This window comes from Cyclopterus lumpus, chromosome 1, assembly GCF_009769545.1.
Source record: "Cyclopterus lumpus isolate fCycLum1 chromosome 1, fCycLum1.pri, whole genome shotgun sequence".
In the NCBI taxonomy this organism is placed as follows: domain Eukaryota; kingdom Metazoa; phylum Chordata; class Actinopteri; order Perciformes; family Cyclopteridae; genus Cyclopterus; species Cyclopterus lumpus.
In genome coordinates, this window is record NC_046966.1 from 10,789,917 (window position 1) to 10,815,173 (window position 25,257).

The 25,257-nt window shown below is 41.2% G+C and overlaps 1 protein-coding gene across 1 annotated transcript; it reads left to right on the forward strand.

Annotated features, from left to right (window-relative positions):
- si:dkey-28e7.3 (trafficking kinesin-binding protein 1) lies at nucleotides 1–25,128 on the forward strand. Its single transcript, XM_034544544.1, has 17 exons — nucleotides 1–34; nucleotides 251–328; nucleotides 6,804–7,106; nucleotides 7,447–7,635; nucleotides 17,974–18,050; nucleotides 18,273–18,389; nucleotides 18,503–18,597; nucleotides 19,012–19,120; nucleotides 19,295–19,373; nucleotides 19,460–19,590; nucleotides 19,678–19,752; nucleotides 20,279–20,490; nucleotides 21,116–21,334; nucleotides 21,565–21,902; nucleotides 22,172–22,360; nucleotides 22,581–22,683; nucleotides 23,492–25,128. The coding sequence occupies exons 1-17, from the start codon at nucleotides 1–3 to the stop codon at nucleotides 23,886–23,888; spliced, it is 2,745 nt and encodes a 914-aa protein (XP_034400435.1). The 3' UTR covers nucleotides 23,889–25,128.
- The last annotated feature ends 129 nt before the right edge of the window (nucleotides 25,129–25,257 follow it).

A 25,257-nucleotide genomic window follows, 5' to 3' on the forward strand; every position in this document is an offset into this window, starting at 1 on the left:
ATGAGGAAGTGGGACCTGCTGACCTGCTGCAGTGGTACAATAATCTGGACATGTTCTGGCTCATAGACCTCTTGCTCTTCTTCTCAGTTCAGCCTCGGTCCGTCACACAACATGATAAAGCAGCACGCCTTTTCCCTGTACGTCCCTCCTCCTCCTCCTCCTCCTCCTCCTCCTCCTCCTCTTCTCTCTTTTCCCCTTCAGCCCCACCTCCACACCCCGTCTCACTGTTGCTTTTCTCTCTCCCTTTCAGGACACACTCAGGACAGGACAGAAGCCGGCCGGCCCAGCAGCCCAGAAAGCATTTCCTTTGATGGACGCACTCTTCAAGGTGACAGTCCATACACAGAACAACATATGCTAAGTTGACTACGGCAGGATCCCTGTAAGTCTGTTTCAGTTCTTTAATACACTCTGTGGCTGGCTGGCTTGTCCAGTGTTATTAGCATTTAGCTAATGTCTGTGTGTGTGTGTGTAGCTCAGTTTGTGTTGATTAGCTTTGACCCAGCAGCGTTTGTTTTCATGTCAACATGACGAGAAGCTTCGTCTGCCTAATTGTGCCGCTTTGTGTGCAAGAAAAAAGTTTATGAGTGATTTACTGCCCTATTCTGTTTTAAGTTTTGCTTCAGACTTGTCTTTGTACTTTTGAACCAACGCTGCTGATTAGATGTCCCGAGGACATTTTATTTTCTGTTCTGAAGTGTTGAATTGTCCGATGTGACCATGTGAGGGAGACTTCTATTATGTTCAGCTGTTTCTCATCACAACACATACGAATGCCAATAAATTAATCTGATACTCATAACATAAGACACTGGTATTCATGGTTGAACATGATGACCTCACGCTGTAACTTTACAGCTTTTCTGTTTGTTTAATTTGATCCATTACCAGAGGAAGCTAATAGGTTAAGAATAGAAAAACACAATTATGTGAAATGTGTACTGGGTAAATATGCATGTTTTTCTATTAGTAAGTCTGAGTTAATTGTCTTACAACCCTCCCTTAAATGACTTTTAAAGCTAAGAGGAAAGGAGAAGACATTTGATTGTAATGCAGCTAAGCAACGGTTTAATCGAGTGTAATCTTAAGGTAGTTAATGTTATGTGTGGTTCTACTCTGGGTTTTGGCTGAGTTCAGATACAAAGTTTCATTAAAAAAATTAACGAGACAACCGGATGTATTTTAAGATAATACAATCATTTGAGGTGCATTAAAAAAGGGCTCTAGATTGCCTTAAATCTTCTGCCCCGTCTGACATAATCTGTTGTTTTAGCAACATAATTGCAATCTTTCAAGTCAAAATCCTACTCGCCATCAGATTAAAGACGCAGGCGGGCTTTTGATGGTACTCATGTAAATCTGCAGAATGGAAACATGATGTCAACCTTGCTTCTTCTGTTATTCACATGTCTCTTTTAAAGGTCATGGCAGTCAGTAACTCAGCAGGCTGGCTCTCACTCGCATAATCTTTAACTCTGAGTCAGACAAGTTGTTATTTCTACACAAATTTCAACGTTCTACAGGATGAGTAAGTTTGAATTTGAGTCTGATGTGTTGAACCAAAGTTCTGTGTGTCCATTACATCTCCTGGAGCAGATTTAAAGGGCTGCATGTTGCATGCAGATTGCCCTTTAGAGAGTGAGTAAGTGGTATTTGTGGGTTTTTTTGTGACCACTTTCATTTCATGTGGAAATGCTGTCCAGATATAGCTCTCCCAGTTGTCAGGGTGACATTCTTGCTCACATTATGGTCCTCTGTGCACCGGCCTGTTGTCTGTTTCCCATGCTCTTTTACTCCCGTTTGTCTATTATATCTCTGTGTCTGATACGGTTGAGCTCTTAAACTGTCTTTCTCATTTGTTCTCGGTCTACCTATCTGAACACCACACTGTCACCCAGCACGGTAATTAGTCAATTAATCAAATACGTTTTATAAATGGTTTATATAATTAATTGATTGTCATTTGCATACATTTTAAACGTTCACTGGTTTCAGAAGTATGTAGCTTATGTGCTTTTTGTATTATTGTAAAAGGAATATATCTTTGGGTTTTTCACTGTTTTGTACGATTCTGTGGACTAGATAATTAATTTAATTTAAACACGTCATAAACAGTTAAATCAATATTTGAAATAATCATAATTTGCTACTCTTAATCTAAGCAGCCTGTCCCTTTCCCAAGCCTTTTCCAGCTCTGTTTCGAGTGGCACACCTCAATATTTGTTTTACATCAGGCATCATTTCCTGTGTTTTGTCATGATGTAGGCTTTGTGTTTGCATTGTACTGACCTGATACATATAAAAAGATGTGTGTTACCTCACTGCCCTTTATGAATGATACCACAGGATGAATAATGAACTCGTCCTTTTGTGAACAAAAGAGCCATATTAGACTTGGTGAAGCAAGCAACCAATTAGACCTCAAAAGTGGATAAAAGACTGTATAACGTTTATTTACCTTTTGCACATGATGTAAACATGATTATGGATGCATGTTGAACATTTTATGTCTCTTTGTTATTAATATTTGGTGATTGTTTTGCAGCCAACATAAGCAATTAGGGGCTGGAAATGTAAGAGCCATATTGGACTTAATAATATGTTTAGTGATTTAGTAACATGAATGTTGAAATGCTCCTTTTAATTATGCTACTGACTACGTCATAGTCCCTCAGTTGAGGTTAATCAGTCTGCCGAGCAAGGCAGTTTTTTTTAACGTTGTGCCAAGTTGATTTTTGTTGAGAGAACCTTTTTAAATAGTTACTGTCTCTGAAGACTCAATACGCGTCAAGCTTATTGCCAATACACCGACTGTAACAGTAGTGGTAATATGGATTACCAGACGGAGAGAAGATCGCCGCCACAATTCGAGTCAAAAAAATGCATGGATGACGTGAGTTACTGTGGATGATATTCATGTAATTTTGCCACTAAATCAACAGACAGAAAGCTACATTGCTAGTTTATTCAGTATAATGTTGCCCTCTACACTTTTGCCTGCCTTGTGTGGATTAAAATAGAATACAGGATAAATATGATTGTTCAGTCTTGTGTGAACAGATGTCACAGATATTGTAACCTGAGGAGCAGAATATCGCACTAGGTGGCAACACGGATAAAGATGTATTACTGGTTAAACATCAGTTTGCTCCATCAATGTCTTGTGATGAGTGTGTGTGCGTTAGTGTGTGTGCAAGTAGGTTGCAGGTATGGTGAATTGTTTGTGGACATAATGTTGCGCTCACAATGTCAACGGATACACATCCACTTATCTCTGGTCTGTCACATACTGATGCACTGCTGGGTCATCTTTTTAAAATAAAATAAAATAAAAAAAATTATTTGGGTATTTTTACAGTTTGACAAGAAATAAATCCTTTGAAAGTAAAAAAGAAATTAAGCATGCATCTGGCCAAGTCTGGCCATAAGGAAAAATTAAATAAAAGTAACTGTTTAAGCAAGTAAATAAGTAAAAATAATCAGAAAAAAAACAACAAGAATCAAAACAACCATGCAACACTTCAACGCTGTTTGTCAGTCAATCGTAAATTCGGTCCAACCATCAGATATAAAAAAATTCTAGTCACAGGGTTTCTTATGTGTGTAAGATGTATATATATATATATAGTTACATCTTAGTTAAGAATAGTTTATGTCTTTTTATGAGATAATGAGCCTCTAGAGCCCACAAACTCAAAAAAACGGTTAGGGAGGGTGAATCACCTGCCAATGTCTATTCTGACATATATTTTGTCCATCTTGCAATGTATTTGTCCTTTCTTAGTCTCAGAAGGAAGGTCATTCTTTCCTTCTCGTGGATTTCTTTAATGGTTTCAGTCCAGTTTTCTATCGAGGGTATAGAACTTGGCATTTTTAGAAGATCAATCAGGTGATGTTGATAATAGTGGATATGGAGCTTTTGAAGAACGTTGTGCTTGCTTTGTAGTGTCACACCGCCTTGTGAGATGGTTACCATATACTATGACATGAGTTATTTTCCAAAAGTAGGTCATGGTAAGACAAGTACAACAGCGCTGAATATCTCAAAGCATGGAGCCTCTTAGCAAAGCCCCTTAAACTCTCTTCGACATTTAATCATGAAATGACTGATTATCCACACCACATGTGCATTACTCTCTAGTGGCCTATATGATGGGGTGCATGCTGGACTTAAGTGAGTTAATTTGCACTATAACGGATATAAAGAAACTAAGCAGTCCCTAGTTACTGTTACAGATCTGCTTGAAGTCAAAGGCTGTCTCATTTTCTCTTCCCCAACCTGTTATATTAATAACCATGGAGAACGAATGCCCCTGAAAGTTATGAATTCAAGCATCTAGACAGAGACAAAACGGAGAATGCGCTATTACTTTTCCTTCTTATTCCCTTTAAGCCACATCTATTATTTGGCATCACACAGAGGCTCTCCTGTCATAGGTTCACAGACTTGTGAAAGTCTCTGGCACGACCATGCTGCTTGCTAAGTGTTGTTAATGAAAAGTTCATTGAAATGTTTTGCTTTTTTAAACTCATTGTTTTTTTGTCGATCTCTCCGTCTAGTTACAGAAGAGGTCAAAAGAAAAGCGCCTTACTAAAAATGTGACTTAGTAGCTGCTCGTTGAGTACCCGTGTCTCAAATGTAGCCCCCCTTCAGTGGGGGTGTCCTCTCTCCCTCCCGTCTCTCCCTCTCACTCCTGTGTGCCTCTGCTCACGTACACACCCTCCTGGAAGGGCATTGTTTGCACAGAGTACTAACGTAGAGCTTTTCAAACGTCCTTTACCTCTGTTCTGCTCCGGTCCAGTCCAAGGTCAAAGTTTCAGTTCAGACGTAAAGCCAGTAACTAGAACAATAGCCTTCCAAACTGTAGTTCATTACTAAAATGACTGTAGTTAGTTTGTTACTCTTAACTAAAATATTAATTTAGTTACTATTCTTAGATTCATTTGACATTGATTCTGGTTAAAGTTCACTTTTCAAGAATCCCTGAGTTAGTTTTGGCCGGTTATTCTGTTGCTGTTTCTGAACACAGAGGTTGGTGCACTAATCTTCTTTGCAGCTCCATTATGCTTTGTATGAATGTTACTCAGCGGACAGTTTTTTTCCCTTCTCTCTGGCATCCTGCCCAGCACACTAAGAAGATGAGAACACAAAGGAGGGTGAGATGGCTAATAACCATGTCCCCTCATGTCACCCCTGAATGGCTGACAGGGTCTCGCTTGGCTTCGTGGTTAACAAACCAGCACTGGGTTTCACTCGCTGCTAAATTGGAACTGACAGTGTTAATGTGAAAAGCTTTTTTTTTTTCTCGAGAAAATTACGATATTTTTATAGCCCCGGTTTATGTTAAATGAAAGTAATTTTGTCGTGGCTATGTGTAAGTCAGGACATTCTCTCTCCTCACACCACACGTACTGTAGATTCGCAGCCAGAAATAGAAGGTCTGATCTGGGTGAATAGCTGAAGTGTGTGCAGGTGGTGGGACTCCTCTGACATTTATAAGAGAGAGGATTGATGGGTAAGTGTTGGCCACAAACCAAAACACTCAGCTGATTGGAAGAACCATGTGGTGGAAAGCAGAGGAGGGGAGTAGACCAACAAGGAGAAAGAGAGGAATAAAGGGCTTCTTGTGGTGGTGATACTGGTGCTGGGGGAGTCCATTCAAATCAAGTGCAATACGATGGGTGTGTTCAGGTGTACACAGCAGCAGTCGTCAGCTGTGTGTCATGTGCATATATGCACATGCTGGCCCTGTTCTTAGCTAGTAGCTGTTGCTTTGATTGGGGCTAACCCTCTGCCCTCTAGCCAGCATGTTTTATTGACTGCAATAACTCGGTCGAGGTATCAAGTGTCCTTTTGTTACCAGCCTGCTTAGAGCATGACACCATTATATGAGTTGAAGAGCGTTGTTCTAGCTTTATTACACAGCTTTTAAAAATAGTTTTACTATAGATATTAAGATCTTTTATGATTCAGTCAGTATGTGTTATAAAAATCTGTGTGAACATACCGCTGTGTATTTTGACTTTTTATGTTTACTTCCGTACACACACTATTATCATACGTACAGGAGCGCTATTTCGTGGAAACGCTACGATGAAGCGCTACCGAGCGCCCTATTGGCTGTTATGTGGACACAGGCCCACATAGTGCTGTGCTGCCAGACATTATATAAACTACAGTTAGAGAACAAAACTACATGCATTATACACTCAGTTGCCAGTTCATTAGGCATACCTGTGTGTGTTTTTAAAAGGTGTTTCAGTTGTGAGGAACCTGATCTGTGTGTAGCTTCAGGCAGTGGTAACAATCTATCATTGTGACCCTTAAACACGGACAGAAGGCCCGGCCCTGTTTGGCTTCTAGTGAAAAGCTCTTTGATCAAACAAATGGTTCAGATCTTTTGAAAAATTAATGAGTCTCAGTTACTTACATGACTAGATATATTAGATGCTATCAAATTCACAGTTTTTATAATGATGAACATGTGTTATCATGTTCACTAGTTACTGTTTTATATCACAGATGTATAGTATTAGTGTAGCTGCACAAATATAAGAGAGGTTTGAAAATATACCTCGATTTGACTTTGCAATGACTTATTATGAAGTAACTAGTATTATATTAATAAAATGAGTGTCTTGCTGCACTATATTAAAGAGATACCTGCACTTAGTTCCTTTAACATTCTGATGTTTCTACTCTTTGCCCCACTCTCTTCCTCTTGTATTTCTTCTCTCTCTTTTCATTACCTTCTCAGCCAATCGGAGCCTGATGTCCTGGAAGCCTGCGTCGTCTCCCTGAGACACCTGGGGGCCTCAGTCCCACAGTGGGACACCAAGCTCTGGGTTTGCTTTCACCCTGAACCCTCCGGCCCCAGTCAAGCTGTCCCACCCTGCCTCCTCTTCCTCCTCCTCTTCTCCTCCTGCTACTCTTTCTCCCCCCTCCTGGTCCCCACAGGCCCACCTGGCCTCCCATTCAGCTTTCTCCCTCCATGAGGGGCGGGGGGAGGCACCGGGGGGCCTGGATGTGGACCCTCTTCATCTTGATTCACCTGAAGACCAAAGAGACCTAGGAAAACGATGCCACGATGTGTCAACTTTAACAGGTGAGTCACAAAGGAGGAATATCTTTTTTAAATATCTTTTCAAAAGATAAAATAATGAGTGCATAATCAAGATTAAAAACGTCACTCACTTCTCAATCCGCAAATTCCTTAAATATGTTTATGATACCAAGCACCAAAGGTTAATGACATCATATTTTCAATGTAGGTTCATAGATGTATCCCTAGAGGGCAGTGTGCCTTCATAGGTGACATTTCAGTCAAATTGCGGTTGTTAAAGTGCTGCTTCCTTTCTCTGTCTTTGTTTTTCTTTCCTCATACATAAACCCATATGCTCGCACATCTTTATACAAATGCACAAACAAACACTCCCCACACTCAGATCTTTGTTCAGACCTGCCAGAGTTGGAGATAGTGAGCCTCCTATCAGAGGGTCAGCCCAACTACACTCTTCGAGCAGACAGTGTGTTTGGATACGACAATGACGACTGGCTGCACACCCCTCTGCTGCCACCAGCGGTCGTTTTGGGACTCACGCACGAGCAGATTGAAGAGACTCTCAAGTACTTCTGTGAGTGCGGTTTTATGTACACTTTACATATCGTGTAGTGTGTAGCGGGTGATAGAGGGTGTTACCAGTAGCAGGCTCCACTTCATGTTCCCCAGTGAAGTATGTTGGGATTGTATGGTGTTTTGTGTTTAAATGGTAACATTAATATTTTTCAACCTTGTGACAGGTTTGAGTCTCGGGCAGGCACAAAAGAGGGCAATTCACACACACACACACACACACACAATCTTGAGGGCAATAACAGGTTTTATTCGTTTCAGTCCCGTTTCTGCTTGCGAACGCTTCAGGCATCTGCTACCCGCTCTCCTTCCTCATTCTCCAGCTACTCCTCCAGCTAGACACAAACGCACCCAATTGATCCCAGCTGAGACTGATTTACACATCATGGCACCGTTCCCTGAACCACCCCCCCCCGCTCCACCCAGTCTGCAGCTAACCACACCTCGCTGCCACATACCTGTACCCTATTTTCCCACATTTCTATGCCCAAGTGACTAATGGCGACAACAAAATGGGTCCAGTGTTGAGGCTGTAACTTTTCATCTTCAGTGTGCTTCTCCTAAAAGTTTTTTTTTTTTTTTTGCCACTTACAGGCTCAGATAGTTATTATAAGTGTCTGACAACATTATGGAACAGAAATAAAAACATGTTTTTTATCTTTTGCTTGTTTTGAACGGTGTGTCTCGCTCCAAAAAGTCTCATTCTGAAATCTTGCAGCAGCAACATTTTTAGCCATGACTATGAGAATCTTTTAGATAACGCTAAGCTACATTTTGTTCTCCAACACAACAACTCTCTCTCACGGTTTCATTGTTGCCATCCGGCAAGTCACATGACACAATAACAAACAGAAAGCGAAAAATAACAAAGTTACCCTCTTAAGTCTGGCAAGATGTAACATGAAATGATCACACCTCATTTGATGGCATTTGCGTTATGTTTTCATACATACATTGGTTTATTTTTGCCGTATAGCTGTTTCATTTAAGGCTTCATGCTCCAAGATGTTTAACTTCTGCTTTGTGTTAATTTTTTAGCCTTGGATTTACAAGTTCAATTTTTGCACAAGTGAAGTTATACGGTTTGTTGAACATTAAAGAAGTGGAACATAGCAGCTTTGTATTTGGAAAATACTTGGACAGTGCTATACTGGATTCACTGAATATAATCATCTCTTTCTCCTTGTGCGTGATCTTTTATATTAATTACCGGTATATTCATGTAAAAGGTGAAAATCATGTCATCAAGAAATTTGATGTACTTAATAATAGTAATACTTTTTTAATATCTTTTTTGCGTGATCACACAATGATGTCTTTTTCTTTGTTAATATTTTGCCAAGAAATGAGAATGAACTGAAGGGTGTGTGTGTTTGAAATGACCGGCGTGTGTGACGCCTGATCTCCCTTCTTCTCCACACACACTGCTGCTGTTGTGAGTTGCAGATGTCAAATGTCACCAAGCTGATTAACTTACCTTCTAAGTAGTTTCCACTGGTGCGCCGCACAGACGGCATATCCCAGTGGCCGTCAGTTGTCACAGCAACCCAGAAAAGGGTTTATTATTAGATGTATAGGTTGTCTAGACTGTGGAGTGATGGGACGTTGTGTGCATCCACACCTCAACTACTTTAAGGCTTGCTTTTACACTGCAGCTATGTGCATGAGGGATCATTGCGAATAATTTTAAACACTGAGATCTGCTCAGACAGAGAGCCTCACTTCAGAACAGTTTGACATTCATATCGCAAAGCCAGTAAATCAGTGGCGCAGTCAGCGACACCATTCATACACACGCGAATGAATGTGTGTTTACTTTACAATGATATCTGAAAAGATTAAGAAACTTTGCTCTGCGTTGAAGTTTTGTAACAGCTCACCCATGTTAATCTCCCCCATAATCTAAATATACAGTACATTTGATTACTATATGTCCGCTACTGATTTGACATAAATAAAATAAAATACGGGCCACTGCAGGCTCACTCCACCAGATTCCCAGGAAAGATCTGCTGAATTGTATTCAAAGTTATCCCTGACCCCTGATGACTTTGCCTTTTATAGTGATAGGATTTCACAAGATTGTATGGCTGCGTCCTCATAAAGCCAGATAGGCTGTACCCAGCTGGTGCCAAGCCCCATATCAACTTTCATATCAACTTTACAAGATTATGTATGCAACCCATATATTAATGAATATATATATATATATATATATATATATATATATATATATATATATATATATATATATATATATATAATTAGATTTGTTGACTCTTTGCTGTCGCTTTATCTGAACGACATCTTCACAACTTCTCAATTTCAGTAGCTGCACTACTCAAGCAGATTTGTTTATTGAAAATGATTATTATTATTGTCTCACGTAGCAACCATCCGCTTAATCGCTTATCCTGTTCAGGGTTGCTGGAGCCGATCCGAGCTGACATTGGGCGAAGGGACAGGATCTATCGCAGGTCTGACACATAGCGACAGACGACCATTCACCTTCACATTACCAGGCAATTTAAACTACATGTCTTTGGACTGTGGGAGGAAGCCAGCTCTCTGTCAAGAGGGGAAGGCGGGGGGGGGCATGCAAATGAGGAGGCCCGCCCGGGAAACGAACCCCCGGGCCCTCTTGCTGTGAGGCGATTGTGCTTTCCACCACACCACCGTACAGCCTCACGTAGCATGTGAAAGAGAATTTGAAAAACCGGTTATGAAACGATTAAACCTCAAGTCACATTTCAAGGGAAAGCACAACCAGAAGTACAAGGATACATTTGACTAAATGTTTTACTTACGCAAAGAATATTATTAATGACATGCCCAGGATTCAACTGCGGCGTGCAGTTCACTTGTCTGGTTAATGGATCAGGTTGCAGCATGTGTTGCTCTCTCTTGTAGTGAGAATTGGCAGACTGAGGGTAGAGCATTTCTGATCTTAAATAAGTAATGATCGTCTATATATTACATCAGAAATACGAGCTCTATGTGGTTGCTGTGTTTCGCTGTGGTGCAAAACAATGTGGCAAAAGACCTTTCAGGGTGTTTCCTTGGACACATATTGACCAGTGATATCAGCTCTCAGTTTGCAGAGACCTGTACTGGTGATATGCTGCTTATTTTCTCCTCCCTTTGTGTGACACCAGTGGGCTGAACATTTTTTAATTTAGTTTTCAACAACATAACAATATGTATTTTCATACAGTCGCTTTCTGTCAATTTTCCAGTTGTATGTCTTGGTACACATGATATTCAGGTACAGTGTACAACACACAAAGAACAGCAAACATCAAATGGTGCTCATTCCAAGAAAGAAAAGAAGAGGAGAAATTAGGATAACAATGAATAGATTGCATAAAAAAATAATTAAATACAAATGAAATAAAAGAAATAATTAAAATAATAATTGTCCACTCCTGAGTGTATGTGCTATATAGAGAGGATTGTGTATGATGTGTGTGTGTGCACAGAGGGAGTTAACGAGACCAGTTCAACCAGAGGGCAGAGCAACATACAGTAATAATCATTGTAGTAATAATGTTGCGACAGGACCCCATCGTTTGGTAAAGATATGCTCCTGGAGCCTTAATGAATATGTGATTCGCTCCATTTGATAGATGTCCCATACTTTTTGGATCCATATGTCGTATGTCGGGGGATCTAGTTTTGGTGTTCTGAAGAATCTGGTGATTATTTCCCATTTAAATTCCCTCCAGGTATTTGAGTTTGTAACTAGGTGTGACACTGTGCACATTTCCTTATTCTGTGTTATGATCTTATTCATTTCCGCTTCACATCTTTGCTTTATCTGTTGGGAATTATGTAGATCACAGATAGATATGTTATATCATTTACTTATTGTTTTCTTATCTTCATTCCCCATCTGTATCTCGATTAAAAACCTTTCTAGAGGTGTGCGTTTCACAAGCTTTCCCCACTCTTTGTGTGTTGTTAGAAAAGTTCTCAATTGTAGGTGCCTGTAGAAAATCTTTTTTCAGCTGCTCGAATGTCTTGAGGTTATTTTCATTAAATAACTGGTGCAGGTGAACATGTCCCATGTGTGACCACTTTTTAAAGCCTGTATGAGCTGATTTCATCAAGATTATATTCTAACTGTTCTTAATTGCCTGTGTTGTGTAAAAAAACGTCCCCTCGTGAATATGTTATACTCATAGTTAAAATAAGGTTATTCTCTCAATGATCCAGGTGACATAATGTCTGGAGAAGGTTGAATCAAAGCAGATTGTGCATTTTATTACTGGGAGGTGACTCAACACCTTATCACATCTTTTCTTGTTATTATGGGCAAGGCACTTGAGACTTTACTTATACCCTATGTCCCTTTGCAGCAGGTTTAGTTCTGTTGTTATAGCACTGGCCTGTTGATTGCAACGGGTTGTACCATTCCTGTAGTGATTGGTCTCATTTCATTTAGATGTGCTACCATCATCAATTATACTCCGCAAAGACAGAGAGCGCAGGGATAGGACATTACCGATGGGGAAAGTTGTGTCTCCAGTATCTCTTGCGTGCTGCATTTGACCTGGAAAGAGACGGTTTGGGGTTGAAACATTGATGAGTTGGTTAATATTTGATTGTAGGCAAACTGCTGTGTCTTGGCTAGCAACTGCAAAGGCATGGGACGGACAAGACGGAGAACACGAGCGGACACTGGGTGTAGAGTGATTGTGGATCATTGCTGCGCAATAGAGCTCACTGTAAAATTATTTGGAAATTCCTATTTTGGATCTTGATTGCTATTAAAATAAAACCGATACAAGATGGAAAACTATATTTTTGGTTCCCCTAATAATTCAAGAAGACGGAGCTTTACTTACTTCTCAACTTCTGCTCAACCCAGTATGACATTGTCATTTTTGTATTTTTATATTTATATATTATTCATATAAGTATCATCTTACTCTATAAGTATTACACATATCATTGTTTTATTATAGGGATAATATATTAATAGATGGAATAAAACAAATACATATATTTTCTTAATAGCTCCAGTAAAAAAAACCATTAAATCTCAGACTCTATTTACTCTATTGCTCCCATCAGACCCCTGTAAAGTGGGTGTGGCTCCGTCTGCACCAGTATAACGCAGAACCCTCTCTATATCTGGTATTACGTATGTGTGGAGAACAAGAACAGCCATTGGCAGGGGCGGAACCTACCATCTCCCTTAATTCCAGAGGGGTGGGTGGTCTTAATGCTGCATCCTTTTTAACCGCACAAGCATCGCCATCCTGAATACATTTTTCAATGATGGCTAACAATAATGATCTTTTTGTGCTTAGACAGGTCAGTGTGAGCAATATCAGCCTTTGTGGCTTGTGATTTAGATTGTTCTTCCTCCTTCGTTCCTCCTCCTCTTCCTCCCATCTTCTTACCCGGTAGTCCAACGTGGCCAGGTGAACGGAGGCAGAAATGACGACAGATGGCTCTTACAGTCTGAGGGATTATATATTAACTCCAAGCAGCTCAGATTATCGCGCACACACAGGAACACAGGTGTGTACACCCACTCACGTAGGCTCGTGGCTGTTGTTTTCCCAAACGCACAGGCCAGCAGAATGAAGCCAGAGACGCATTTGGCGTATGACAGCACAGCGTACACACAGTAGAATCAGAAGAAGAGGAAGAAGAAGAAAAAGGGGTTTAACCGATGGACCGAGAGGCAGAGGACAGTTTTCCTCCGGTCACCATGGAAGTGTGGAGCTCCTCTGCATCTGAGGAGGAGGAGGAAGAAGAGAAGAGCACTTCCAGTCTTTCGATGGATGAAGTAGTGAAGGAGGAGAAGACATGCCTCAACAGCAATAACAATAATAATAATAATAACAACAAGGAAAGCTTTTGCCGAGAGGTGACACAAGGTGAGATACGTGTGACGATGCAGAGGATCGGAAAAGGCAGGTGGGATGCATGAGGCTGGTCTGGGATCTGCAGAGTTCATGTGATGTCATTGCAACACGCAATATGATTACCAGTCAACAAAATGCTGCTTGATTTTGAAGCTCTTGTCATGAAACTCCTTTAGTCCAACCTGATTGTGCCTCGAGACATTTAAAGTGTTGTAAATATATGTATTTTCCTCCTTAGTGGTGTGAAGGTCACTGAGCCTGTATGTGTGTGTGTGTGTGTGTGTGTGTGTGTGTGTCCGTCCGTCCATGCACGTTGCAGCAGTGTAATCGAGCCGTGTGTTTCCGTCAGCAGTTGTCATTGGCAGCATTGGCAGCATTGTGAGTTTGTGTTTGAGGTCAGAGCCATCAAATTAGGGAATAGTATTTTAATTTGACAGTTAACTTTTATTTTTTTAGGATTTCTTCTTCTCTGACATTGTTTGAATTACACAGAAGCATTTTTGCTTGTTTAAACAAAGAATTAAATAGATCAAATAAGATTGAAGAAATGACCTCAACACTGGTCCTAAGAAAGGACTCCTGCTGATGTTCCCTCACCCGTTACTTCGTGGTCTGGGCTGCATTAACTGCTGCTGCTTTGGTTTCAGCTCAATATTGTCAGTTGTCTTTGCATTTTATGACATGTAATTTTAGACTGTTGATACAACATGCACCAAAAACAAGATGATTTGAGGGTGTTGCCCGGCTTATAGTGATGAGCAGTTTGTTTTGCGGCATTTTAAAAATGGATGTGCATGTTTACCATGAAGACAACGGGGCTGGTTATACATCTGAGATTAAAAAATGTGATCAATCAGTCAATGTGAGCGGGAAGTCTCCTCTATTCCTCCTCTGCGTTCTTTGTCTAAATGGACATGAACGCTGCGACACGGGCACCCCTCCAGAAAATAAAAAAACACATTTATACCCTCTTTGTTATGCAATAGGATAAGCATATTGGATATATGTTCAGTGCACACATACTTTTATAACTATATTACTTTAGTTGGACACGTGGTTGCTTGTGCATTATTGTATTGATATGTCTATATTGGTCAGGATCTTTGAGGCTAAAATCCAGCTGTGGTTTTTAATTAGTGATGATGTTATTTATAATGATATTTGTAACTCCCAATTATTTATAGTGAGGTTAATGTTACCAATGTAAAATATGTAGGACTGTTCACTCTTCAACGATGAAAATAAAATGTCCAGTCAGATTAACATGAGGAAGCTCTGTGAGACAAATTTGAGCTCCTGCCGATCTTGTCAAGTCTGCACCTTCAGACCAATAGAGATCAACAGAGAATCAACGAGCACCTTATTTTTGGAGCTCATCCATGCAGACGTCATAAGTCTGCAAGGTTCATCCATTAGCCACAGTATTAACAAGTCATAAGTTCAGGTTGGCTGCCTGGATTTAGCTCACAAACCCTAAAACCTCCAGCTGGCATAACAGCATATCTTTCTTGATCTTCTCCACGCTGCGGCCGTCAGGTCAACCTGAAATAGAGCTGATATTTTCGCAGGTGAGACTTTGTGGGTTTTCAGTTTAGGTGCATTGCTGAAGAATGTATTAATTAATTAGAAAATAAGCCATTCAATAAACTATACTGGTGTGAAATGATGAATGTATGTAGAGGGAAATGACTTCACTTGTGGCACTGCTGATAGAATCTGAAGTGTGTGTGTGTGTGTGTGTGTGTGTGTGTGTGTGTGTGTGTGTGTGTGTGTGTGTGTGTGTGTGTGTGTGTGTGTGTGTGTGTGTGTGTGTGTGTGTGTGTGTGTGTGTGTGTGTGTGTGTGTGTGTGTGTGTGTGTGTGTGTGTGTGTGTGTGTGTGTGTGTGTGGAACCACCTGACAGTCCTGCTGCAGACTTTGCTTTTAGCACAAGGGTTGCAAATCATATTTAGCACAGTCAGATTTGAGGAAGTTGTGCACTGTTATGGGATTAACCAATGTTCATTTATAGACTGTATTTGGGTAGTTACACAATTAATGTAATTGTGTGTAATTTAGGCTGTAGTTTATTAACATGATTGTTTGTGTACCCCCTGATTCATTTAGTAAGTGCTGTACTGACCAGCCAGCAACATCTTGTTACCAGACACAGACTTGTTGACGATTAGGGTTCTTAAGGTGGATGTGAGTCCTTCTATTATATCTTTTTATGTAGGTTTTGATTGAATGAATTAAGAGTCAAGCTTTGAAGTTCTTCCTTGTCCTCTTGACAAAACAGCAATAACTTTTCACCTCAAGGTCCATTTAATAGTAGCTGTGGAGTTTTTGATCATACTAGTGCAGTGCCCATGCAAATCGTGCCAGTTGGTTAGATTGCTTGGCTTCCTGTGCTGCAGCTGGCCGCCCTCTCGAGGAATTGCTCATCCAAACAACTTCACACTCAACAGTGCACTTTCATTGGTCCGCGATAATACCAAGTGTGAAGTTGAACAGTTGTTGAGCGAATTGCCCATTTGTTACGCAACTGGGAATGCACAAATGTCAATTTTGAGGATTTCTTGTCCATGTTGGCTTTCAGATTAGAATTTGAGAGTTTATTTATATATCTATAGATAATCTCAAAATGTGAACTTTCTACAGAGCGTTTGTGCTCGATGTGCTATTCACCCTAAAGTGTCGAAGTGTCCTTGAGCAAGACACTGAACCCCCAGTTGCTCCCCGGGTGCTTCACTGCAGCCCACTGCTCCTTAATAACTGAGGATGGGTCAAATGCAGAGAAGAATTTCCCCACAGGGATCAATGAAAGTGTACATTTCTTTCTTTCTTTTCATCTGTTAGAGATTCCTTTTCCAATATGATTCGTCACTTTTGTCGTCTCGGTGTTACAGTTTCTACTTTTGCAGGTGTGGCTTTGACACATTAATCTCTTGACATTTGTCTGGCAAAGCTTTGTGATTATTTGCGATGAGTGTAAAACTTGTTCTTTCACGTGTTGGTTTTGCATTACTCAACAATCTACTTAGCGAAATGAAAATAAATGACCTATCCTACAGTAAATACTCTCAGACTGCTATAGACATGGGTTATATTATATAAGTCATGGTCAGCGCAGTAGCTTAGCCCAAGCTTTGGTTATTTCCATTGATTAGACACTGATACAGCTACCCGATCACTGTGTTTCCAGGCCAAATTCAGACCTCAATCTAATTACTTTGCTGACTGGCAACTTCCCATTTCTTTAGTCCAGCAAAGTCTTCCGCCAAAGTAAGATTACACAACTGATTAGTTTTAGAAGTATGCAGTGTCATTCAGAATTGCACGCTAGTCGAGGCAAATTCGGTCCATCCTCAAATGGATGAGTCAGATGTTGAAAGATGGTATGCATCTAAATGAGTTTGGCTCCAAAAACACAAAACCTACAATTGCAGTTACAAAGGAAGCGCAAAATGGTAATGACAAACGATCATAACTTGAGAGTGTTTGGCTCACAACCAGAACAGTAATTACTTCAATTAAGAACCACTTCAATGATTCGTTGACCTTTCACACCGCTTCACCCTTATTGACTTTGAAGTGGACATAAACAACGCATTCCCCGGGATGTAAACAAGGTTTCAGGTCAATAGTCAGACGCTGTTATCCCCTCCATGCTGTACATGTCCTGCTGGGATGCCGATGAGCTATATTGGTACCCAGGAGAACAAGGTCTTAATAGCCGTCTTATCTGGGCTGAAAGGGATCAAGCTAAGAGGATCAGTATCTGGCTGACCACATGACGACGTTGTGGTCTGTAGCCGTGGAGAGTTCAAGAAGAAACGAGGTGTACTTGAGGATCCCATTCATACAAAGAAGACTGTCGTCAGTCTGGATGTCCATTGGGGTTTTTACAGGTTCATATTTAATAATAGAAAATGTGGGCAGCCTCTTCTCACATCTGTGAATAACAATCCATTTTAAAATGTCATACTTTTAATCAATAATAGATTTTCATCAGAGCAGTGCCTCCAGAAATTCAACAGAAAATAAGAACTTTTCTTTTATCGAAAATCAAAGCTGGACATGTGATTTGATGGCCAAGAAACAACAATAACAACAGGGGTGTCTCTTTGTAACGAAAACAAGCCCAATGGCCAATCAAAACCACTCCCTAAAAAGATACACTGCTTTTAAAGCCCGAATTTAAAGTCAAACAGTATTGTAATATCTACAAAGTAACATAAATGTAAAATTCCCCTTTCACTGATAAAAATAAACATAATGCTTTTTCTATTGTCGTAAAATGCTGGCTTGTTCCGTAGCTCGTTTAACAACTTGAATAGGGGAAGTGATCAGCCAAAATAATTGCTCAATCTGTATCTCAAGACAAATAATTAGCAAGATTTTGTTGTTCCAGTATCCTTTGTGTGATTTCTCCAGCTCTGTCTCTTCATTCATTGAAATCTTCTCTCCCTCCTCCCTCAGTGCTGTGTTCGGACAGAGTGGGCCAGGTCACCAAGACATATCATGACATCAAGGCGGTCACACACCTGCTGGAGGAGGTGAGAGACACACAGCAGATAAACGGGATTATAGAGGATTAAAGTTATCTGCCTCGTTCCTGTTTGTCACCCCGAAACAGCACTCTTGTGTTTGTCAGTGCGATCAGAAAAAATGTATATTACATGTATAATATCTGCCACATTTTTACAATGTATAAGTGTACTACGTGACTATTCATTATTTCATAAAATAAATGTCCAATTTATGCCTTCACTTTGCAGAAAGAGCGGGATCTGGAGTTGGCAGCGCGAATCGGTCAATCCCTCCTGAAGCAGAACCAAGAAGTAACCGCACGCAATGAAATGCTGGATGAACAGCTCGAGGTTGCAAAGGAAGAGGTACGAACGAGCCTCACGTCACAAGTGTCTCCCTGAAATAAGCGATCTGTGTCACGTTGGCGATGTGGTGCGTACTTATAGAGTGACGTGGCGTTGTTTACCGCGTGTTCTAGATTGCTCAACTACGCCACGAGCTCTCGATGCGAGACGACCTCCTTCAGTTCTACGCCAGCACCGAGGAGATCGAGAACGCTGCATCACAATCACCGTGAGTTCATGTGCACACAGCTGTAAATATTTACATTCACAAAAACATGGAGTATTAGTTTGATTCAAAACAGTGTAGGTTTGTGAATTTGTCTAAATAGACATCCTTAAAAAAGAGAATCATTGTAATTCATGATACTAATTTCTGTTCTATCCCCACAATTGAACAGAAAACTCATTTTATTTACTTCTATTAAGATATGAAGCAACCTCTTACCTTTTAATATCAACAAGTAATAACTTGTTGATATGCCTAGAGCTACTTGGGCCTTTGACAAAAACCTTTTCTTCATAAAACTGTCAAACAGACGAGAAAATTATTGGATGAAATGAACATTTGTTAAGTTTGTTCACTGGTTCTGCAAGCTCAGTTGGTTGTCTTGGTGAGATGTCTAATTCAGATTTCTTGTTGTAGAATAAAAAAAAACGAATCATGCAGTTCTCTCAGCAACTTCGTCCACTACGACTTCCTGCAGCAGAAACTGAAGGGTTTAGAGGACGACAACCGCAAACTGCGAATAGAGGTATGCAAGAGTGAAATGAAAGGAAAGATTAAATGTGCATCATCATTATTCTGACCATGTCTGTATATAATCTAGCTTTTTATATTGTACTAATCATTTAAATAACAATAACAGCTAGTTTTTTTTTAACTGCCTCCTGCGTATGACAATTTGACAGCAGCATTGTTTCTGCAGGCCTGTGAGCTCACAACAGAGACGGCCAACTACGAGGAGCAAGAACAGGAGTTGATGATGGTGTGTGTGGAAGAACTCTGTAAGTGATACACTCTTGTTTCAGTATATGAAGGTAATGCAGAGACGATCAGTTCCAGGTGTATTTACCGGACTTGTGTATTTCAGCGTCCGTTAATAAGCGGGTTGTCGACCTGTCAGAGGAGCTAGCACGGAAAGTGGAGGACTCTCTCCGACAACAGGAGGAGATCAGCTCACTGCTCGCACAGATTGTTGACCTGCAGGCCCGTTGCAAAGGGGTGAGAGAACGTCTCCATGTTCTCTACCAATATACGTGTGTCAAATCACAGTGAAACTCTTCTAACTGACCCCTTCGGTCCCTCCAGCTCACCCATGAGAACGAAGAGCTGAGCCAACACCTGCGTGCCTCCCGTGAGAGTCAGCTTAATCTTCAATCAGAGGTAAGGCACTTACAATTCCTCTGTAGCTTTAGGATCCTTTCATGGCAACACTGGGTGTGTAAAACTGATGCGTTTCCACTTGTGGCTTTCAGTTTCATTCCTTGAGCGCAATCAATTTTGTTTTCCAAGGAACTACAATTAGAGGTAATTATTGTCACGCTACATGGCTGACATTTACCACTCAACCAGTCCGTCCTCTGCCAGATAAGCGCTTGTCAATCGAAAAGCTGCTTCTGATTTTCCAAGTAATGATTTTATGTTTACTCCAGACCTCTGTGAGTGTGTCACTCAGCACTGCACATGCAATCTTTAGTTGGTATGTTCGTAATATGCAGATCAGCTACCTTAAGAGCCTTCTCATGGTTACCCAGAAACCCCTTCTCTGCGTCCCCACACAGACCTGTTTATATGCATCTTTGCAGATACTTAATCATTAATACGGCAATATTCAGCTCTGACGTTATGAATGATACAATGTATTCCTCTTGTAATACAATTTGACAGATATGTCTCCCTCTGTCTGCAGCTCAAGGACCTGCGTGACAAGTACTCTCAGTGTGAGGACATGCTCCGCGAGGCCCGAGAGGACATTAAGAACCTGCGTAATAAAAGCCTTCCCAACGGCACGGTGCAGCGCTACACTGCGCTGGCCTCCGTCCTCCCCATGGACTCCCTGGCAGCCGAGATAGAGGGCACCTTCCGCAAAGGCCTGGACACCCCGGCCCCCTCAGAGTACAAGTGAGCCTGTGATGCTGTCTGAGTTCTCATGCAGAAAATCGCTGCAGGACTGGTTTATTCTACTTAATGTTACTAATTACTTTTAAAAAAACACAAGCTTTAAGGAACTGACTATATATTTTTTTAACTTGTTGTTTCTAACCGTGTTGGCTTTTTTTTTTTCAGGGCGGGGTTAGAGTTATGTTGTTTGAGATTTGCCAACAGATTTATTATCCTGGTCTTACCTTTTTTCTTTCTCTGTTGCTACAAAGTTCCACTGTAACAAAACATATGGAGATATTTTAAAAGTCATGATTTAATGAAAGGGGTCCAAAAGGGATGACGGTGAGCATCCCACCCCTCCTAAAGCTTGATTCGACAGGGCAGATTTGTGCCTTCATCTTGGTGAGCTGGGAGTCTCTGCATTTTACTTTGAAAAACCCTGCATAAACATTACTATTGAGCAATCTTAGCTTCTAAATAAATAATAATTTATACAATGTACCTACTGCAGCTTGCAAATTCCAGTGATTACATTTTGGGTTGTGTTTTGTTGTATTTTTCAAAGGTGATTTGCAACCGAGACGAATAATGTAGATTGTGTGTCATCTTTTTCTGCCCACTCATGGCCCGTTTCTCTCTGCAGGAACCACCCGTGGCGCGTGTTTGAAACAGTGAAGGTGGTGAACAAGCACGTGAGGCTGCGGTCTCGGTGCCACTCCCCAGGGCTGCCGGGCTCCAGCCCGCTGTCGGCTCACTCCAGTTGCACCAGCACCCCCCGAACCAGCTACTATGGCTCAGACAATGCTAGCCTTACTCTGGAAGACAAGCCCAGCTTCAATAATGCTCAGAAAGTAGACAACCGGTGTGTTTGAATGTGCATTCATGCACATACTGTACGTGCACTATAATATCAAATGGAAAATTTCTGATCGTTTTTTGATAATTTTATATGCATTGTATAATTTTTTTTCTTCTTTTAAACCTTCTTGATTACAATTTCAAATGTTTTTGCCACATGAGTTTATCATGATTAACCCACTTAAAGGTCCAGTGTCGAAGCAGCTAAAACGGTGTCACATCTATTCACCGCAGACTTAGTGGGCCGAAGCGTCTGGGCCAGCCGGGCACACCAGGAGGCCAGGACCTTGAAGCCGCCTTGCGCTGCCTGTCAGCCCGCCAGCAGAACCACTCCTCTGAGCGGCCTTTCTTCGATGTCGAGCGTGAGCGTAAACTCCACGCCTTGGCAGGAGACTGCGATGAGGGCGAGGGCTCCAGTGGCTTCCTGACGCCAAATGACAGCCTGGTCTCCAGCCCAGCAGCATCAACGAGCACCAACTACTCCAACGGCAGCTCACGGCCCTCCTGGGGCTCCTCAGGAGGATCCAGGTCCTACCTGCCCGACCGCCTGCAGATCGTCAAACCTCTTGAGGGTAAAAGTCTCAGCTGGATACTGTGTCTCATCTATTTGGAGTTTTTCCCGGTTTATGTTTTAAATACCACCGCAGCAAAGCTGTTCAGCTCTTAAAAGTATTTTTGAAAAACAGTTTAATTCCTTTTTTCTTTTTCTTTTACAAAAGTAGAACCATCATAGAATATGATATGTATCTGCATTTTACGTTATCAATCAACGTTAACTGATCAACAGTTAGTGGCAGCAACACACTCTTCAACCTCAGTTCTCTCTGACTCTCGTCGTCAGGCTCGGTGACTCTGCACCAGTGGCAGCAGTTGGCCAAACCAAACCTGGGAGGCATCCTGCAGCCACGTCCGGGCGTCCTGACTAAAGACTTCAGGGAGCTCGAGGTCGACATACAGCACGTCTACAGTCTGAACGACCTGGAGGAGGATGAACCGGACCTGTCGCAGCTGTCTGGAGCCCATGGCATGGGTAGGAAACACAGTTCCCGCTTCATCATCCTCTTCACCTCATTAAATCCCCTCTACAATCCCTGTTTCCTGCTTTTTCTCCTCCTTTTTATTGTTCATCTCCCATTAATTGAGTGCTATTACTTTAGTTACCAGCTTCAGTAGCTCTTGTAGTTCCTCATTGAATGTAACTTTCGCCATGTGTAGTTTAATGTGCATTTTCTCGCTCCATGACTTCGCAGTCTCTCCACCTGGTCCCAACCTCCCTCAGACCTCTCCCACACATACCATTACCACCTGCCAAGTCCTGCAACCCTCCCTTCTCATCCCATCCTTATCCACTAGGTAAGAATACATACTGTTAACAACATTCTTTAGCTTGCTGTTTTGTGTTATTTGGTATTGTTGGGATGTACATGAGTTACTGTAAACTTTGAACAGGGAACTCCTAAAAAAAGGTTTTGGTTCATTAATCCACAACTTTTTCTTTGCAGTGTCACTTTCATTCAATAAGTGAGTTTTAAGTGTGGATGTTCCAGATTTCCTGTCTTCCATGATGCTTTTTTCTCTCCCCTTAAACTTCTGCTCTTAACCTCTAACAGTGGCAGAAAACGTCTGTCGAGGCTCTTCCTCCAACTCTAAAAGGCGCCTTCGGGGCAAAGTAAGAGTCGAGGGTTATGGATACAATACGAATACTTATTATTAATGACGGAGGCACGGGACCAACGTAAATAAGACCACGGTTAATCATTTAAGGAGCTTTTGTTTAAGGTTGTAGAGATGTTGAAAAGATCATCACTACTGAATGGAAAAATAATGCACTGGGCTTCTGTCACCTCCAAACATCACTAACTTGTTTGTACTCCCTACATATTCTCTCGGCTTGTTATGTTTTAATGTCTCTTGACCTTTCAAGGTTTTCATCTCAGCAAACCACCAAATGCTGTTTCATCACCGCTGCCGCACTAACATCGTGTTTATCCATCTTACAGCAATGACAGAGCGACACTAACGACAAATTAACTAACTGTTAACACTTTATTGCTTTTTTCATTATTTGTGAATGAGCTTGCATGTTAGAAGAAACATCTTTGTTTTAGGATCTATTGTTCTATCTGTTTTTGGCTTTAATTGTTGTTGTTTATTCTGTTAGCAGCCTTCGCTCTTTCGGCCTGCCACCTTGTCGGAGCTGTGAGCGCGTGAGCACTTCATCGCCATCCCACCAGCGGCCCTTTGGCCAAGGAGGCCCGACCACCACCAACACCACGAATGTCACCACTTCATCACTGGGACTCCTGCAGCTGCTGCAAGAGCGGGGCATCTCAGCCTCTCCTCATCCACACCACCACATGCACCACCACCACAGTACTAAAGCTTCACCCTCCACAGTAAAAGACAAAGGTGGAGTCTCCCCACCGGACAAAGAGGGACGAAGGTACAACTTCAGTTTAAACTTGGTCGAGAAGCTTCAAGGCCTGGGGTTGCACAGAGTGGCAGCCTGGGGGATGGCGGGCCGCAGTGGAGGAGAGAAGCAGTCGGTCGTCCTCTGAAAGTTCGATGAGGATTGTTCATCACTTCCTGCTCTCTCATTCCCCGTAGAGACTTTACATCCAGACATGTGATCCCCACTGTGCAGTTCAGGTGTCTCTGGTGTCTTGAAAACATAAGCCACAGATTGTGCTAGAGCCATACTTTAAGTTGTTGGTTGTGACCAGTAATATTATTGTGTGTGTGAGAGAGAAAGACGCATCTTCATCTCAGGAAAATCACCTGATTATCACCAGTTTGTTTGACTTCTTTTTGCAGAAAAAAAGAAACATCATGAAGAAAAAACATTTTTATATTGTGTTTCGTGATTGTCTTTTTTCACGTTTTCCTCACCACTGGTTTAAAAAAATACAACTCATTAGTTTCCAAAGTGGAACATCACTTATGTGTATATAACAACGTTGTCTTTTGAAACATTTTAAAAGGACTAATTGCAGTAAATTATTGTTAGTTGAAACCACAAACTGAACTGATGTTTTCACACTGAAGAACTTTCAAATGCACTAAAATGCACTCTTCCTGCTTATTAGCTGCTACATTGAGATTAGCATGTTGTATATGACATTGTTGATTATACTGAGTTAAACACTTGATCAAGGCGCATTGCGATGACAGATGATGCGCTGACTAAACTGAAAAATGTTGTTGAAAATGTCTGCCCTAAAGTTCACCGCATGCTTTCACATGGCGCGTGTTGTCATGGCAACAGCACACAGTACAGCGTCACCTTTCTGTACTTTATCCTGAGCGAAACCTCGCCAAGATGAAGCCGGGTTTGCAATGCTGCATCAAAGAAGGTGGATGGGATTTTTATAAGCAATATGTACATTTACTGCATTGTGTTCACTGAAAATGTTGCTTCTACAAAATCTGCTGAATATCACGTCATCAGGAATTATTTTTATTGCTGGGAGATGAATTCAAATAAAAAATAGTTTGGGGGCATTGGAAGTGAGTTCCCCATGACATGATGGGGAATCCCTTTTTCAAGACGAGCAGAAGAGGAGTCCTAATTATTTAAACGGCACGTTTCTTTGAAATCTTTCTGAACAATCAACTGTAGCAAAAAGGCATAGGATACTGTGGATTAAAAAGGGAAGAAATCACAAACACAGGTTTTAATAATTTGTGTTGTGACTTCAATCAACCAAACCGCTGTTTCTCTGTTGGCTTCACAGCTGTTTACGTCAGTGTGTGTTCAAATTGTACCACCTGTGAATAAAACTTTGCATTTCCATCCAGCAGAGTTGTACACGTCTCTTGTTTACCTCATGGCAGCGATGGACACAGACAGGACTATTGTGATAGTTATGCAAAATAGTTTTATTTAACATTTGCAGGGAAAGTAGAACATGGACTTTTATATAAAAT